Raw genomic sequence first — 3021 nt, forward strand, 5'->3', positions numbered from 1 at the left:
CACACAAGAAAAAATGCAAAACTCCTGGGGCAAAGATTTTCTGGGCCATTAATTTCCAGCTATCAATTTGGGATCATTGTTCCTAGTGTTTCTATACTACTGATCTAATTCTTTAGGCCTAGAATTTCAAGCTGGGCTACCTGCATGTTCATGTATTTTTCTCCCTAGCTTCAGGTAGCCATCCATATATATATATAAAATGAAAAAGCACAAACCTGATACACCGTAGTATGATGAAGGAGGATGTGAGTATGTGTTGGTAGGAGTAAAGGGATTATATTAACAGACACAACCCCAGGTCCTCCTTTGCATCCAAGTTCATGCTCACTCCGCCATACAGACAGCTCTGACTGAGCCAACATCACCAACTCCAGCAGAGTAGACACAGATGCCATAACAAAGCGAGGAGAGACTTGACCCCCATTGATGACACACGCAATGAGCCCAACAAACCAGTGAGGAATCTGATTACTTGGCCTGTTCAGAGGGAGTCCAGGAGTCGTAGGAAGTGATGATAAGTCAACCAAAATGCTACAAGCAGCTTTGAAGACTTCAAATTGTTCATCTGCTTTGTGGTGAAGCTGCAGGACAGAAGTGAAGTCGGTAATTTCTCTCTGACTCTGTGAAAAGCCTGAAGACGATGTAGAAACTCTTGAAGGAGATGACCAGGGGGATGACTGTACCTTCTTCCCTTTACTTTTGACTGGAGAAGACTGTGTGGATTCTACTTTATTTTCACAGCACTGCAGACATTCTCTCAACAAATAATTCAGTTCTGATAGACTGTCCATCTGAAAACTTCCTGATCTACTGAGAGCACTCTGAAAATCAGCTAGATTTGAATTTTCTAATATAATTTTTTTCTGGATAAACTGCAAGAAGAATTTTTCAAATACTTTAACATAATTATATAATGGCATTGAGCCCTGATGACTAGGGCTCTGAGGTGCACTTTCATACTCATCCTCACTTGCTTCTTGTGATATCAAAAATCGTGACAGCTCTGTGGGTTGTGAGGGTATTTCTTCCATGTCAACTCCTGAATCGCTGGGTACCTCTTCCAAATTGGCATGCTTATCCTCACCACTGCTTACTACTTCTCCTTCTTGGTCAACATCAAACAAGTCCTCACTTATTTCAGGTTTAATTGCATTTGGGGTAGCAATTTCATTCTCCTTTTCTACAGAAGTGTCTTGTTTTTCTTTATTTTCATCTTCAGTTTCTCCTTTCAATCTTTCAGAGTCCTCCATAGATGAATTTGACACTACTGAGATAAAGGATGTTTCTGCTTCTCCGTCAGCTAAGTTCTCATTATTATTACTTTCCTCAGTGAGTGAATCAACTGAAAGGTCTTCAGTTTTTTTCCTTTCAACACTATTTGGATCATCCTCACTTGCCTCTATTCCTATCTGTACAATGCCACACTCTGAGGGAGGACTCTCTCTTGCGAAAGCTTCCTGAACAAGCAGAGGTCGAGGAATAGTAGACACTTGAGAAAGAGCATGCATCTGAAGGGATGCAAAGGTAGTGATGCTTGCTCTTGACTCTGGCCTTGACTGCGATGCTGAAGGAGGCAAAGTGACTGAAGGTATGAGTTTGTGTAAGATTGCCTGAGAGAGAGAAAGTCCTGCAGAGAGTTCTTTAGCAGTCAAAGTGCTGAGATGTTCTGTCAGAAGGGAGGTAACTGTAGACAACACCTCTGGGAGCCTTGAAGCTTGAGTCTGCTGCTGAGTATCGTGGGGAGAGACGTCAACAGATGTTGCAGCAGAGTGCAAATCTCGCAAACTGTCATGACTGAACTACCCACATCTAAAACAAGTTTGCCATCATCTTTTTTCTCACCCCCATCCATCTGACTAGCTTTGGCTTGACATGCCATGCTGAGTAAACCTGTGAGATGCATCCATGGGTATGATGGTTGTAGGGCACTAAACAGAAGAGTGGCAGTTTTCGTAACCTCATGGAGTCCCCTGTTTCCCCTCAACAACTGGTTTAGAGCCATCTGGTGAGCGAGATGGAGGTGGTGGTGTCTGCTTGTCTGTTGTGCTTTGTCTTCTGCTACTGGGTTCTGATGGGGTGTTATTTGAGGCTTGAAGCACTTGGCAGGTATGGTACAAGCACCTGTGAAAGTTATTACTAGTATCACTACTTTATAACAAAATGACTCCAATATGAACTGAAAATTATAAGACTGCAATTTTTAATTTATAAGGTTGAACTTTTAAAAATCCATTGCGCATCAAGAAAAATATCCTTAAAAATAAGCAATGGTGCCATTATAATATAGATATTACAATAACCATTCCCTGCACTGTAAACCCAAGACTAGATTTTGACCTTACATTAAATTCTTGAAACCTCAACACTCACACCAAACTTGGGCTTACCTTAATAGATCTAGAAATATATCATCCAGAATGAAAGGTCCAATTTCTGGCTTATCCAGCAGCGAGACTATCAGTCTATATGGTCGTAAATCAGGTGGATTGGTTCCCTGGCTGGCTTGCAAACAAGACACAACCCCTTCCACTAAAAGTGGTCTTGAGAATGTTTCAAAATATGCATTGACTTCAGTTCCATCTTCAGTGTTACTGTCACTCACAGCACTGTTGAGGCGCTTTACAACAGGATGTTCGGAAGACAAGAGTGAGAGGTTGATTTCAGATCCAAGCAGCCATGCATACAACCTCCTAACAGGTAGAGGAAAAATGTCAAATGATGATCAAAGAATCTAAAGAAATACATTATGATAATTTTTATGAACATATATAATGAACATTCGAGTAAAAAACAAGAATTTCTTATTAATTTCTTTACCTGTTCAGGGACATATCTCTCCTCAGCAACACTAAAATGGCAGAGGTGACAATTCTGACCAAGTCTGGCCGTAACAGTTGCGTATTGTGCATGGGAAGGGCAGCTAAAGTCAGGTCAAGAGCTGCTCTTTGCACCAATACACTACTATCTTCCATTGCTTGACACAATGCTGAGACCTGTTGAAGATGCACATGTGTCTCAAAT

General features: G+C 41.2%; 1 protein-coding gene across 1 annotated transcript in view; it reads right to left on the bottom strand.

Moving 5' to 3' along the window:
- Positions 1-3021, bottom strand: part of LOC119585403 (protein dopey-1 homolog) — a 25330-nt gene that overhangs the window by 13765 nt on the left and 8544 nt on the right. Inside the window, 5 exon segments of the mRNA XM_037934065.1 lie at positions 216-1672; positions 1675-2121; positions 2295-2311; positions 2388-2690; positions 2818-2993. Coding sequence (XP_037789993.1) covers positions 216-1672; positions 1675-2121; positions 2295-2311; positions 2388-2690; positions 2818-2993 — 2400 coding nt within the window.

Source organism: Penaeus monodon, chromosome 19 (assembly GCF_015228065.2).
Source record: "Penaeus monodon isolate SGIC_2016 chromosome 19, NSTDA_Pmon_1, whole genome shotgun sequence".
In the NCBI taxonomy this organism is placed as follows: domain Eukaryota; kingdom Metazoa; phylum Arthropoda; class Malacostraca; order Decapoda; family Penaeidae; genus Penaeus; species Penaeus monodon.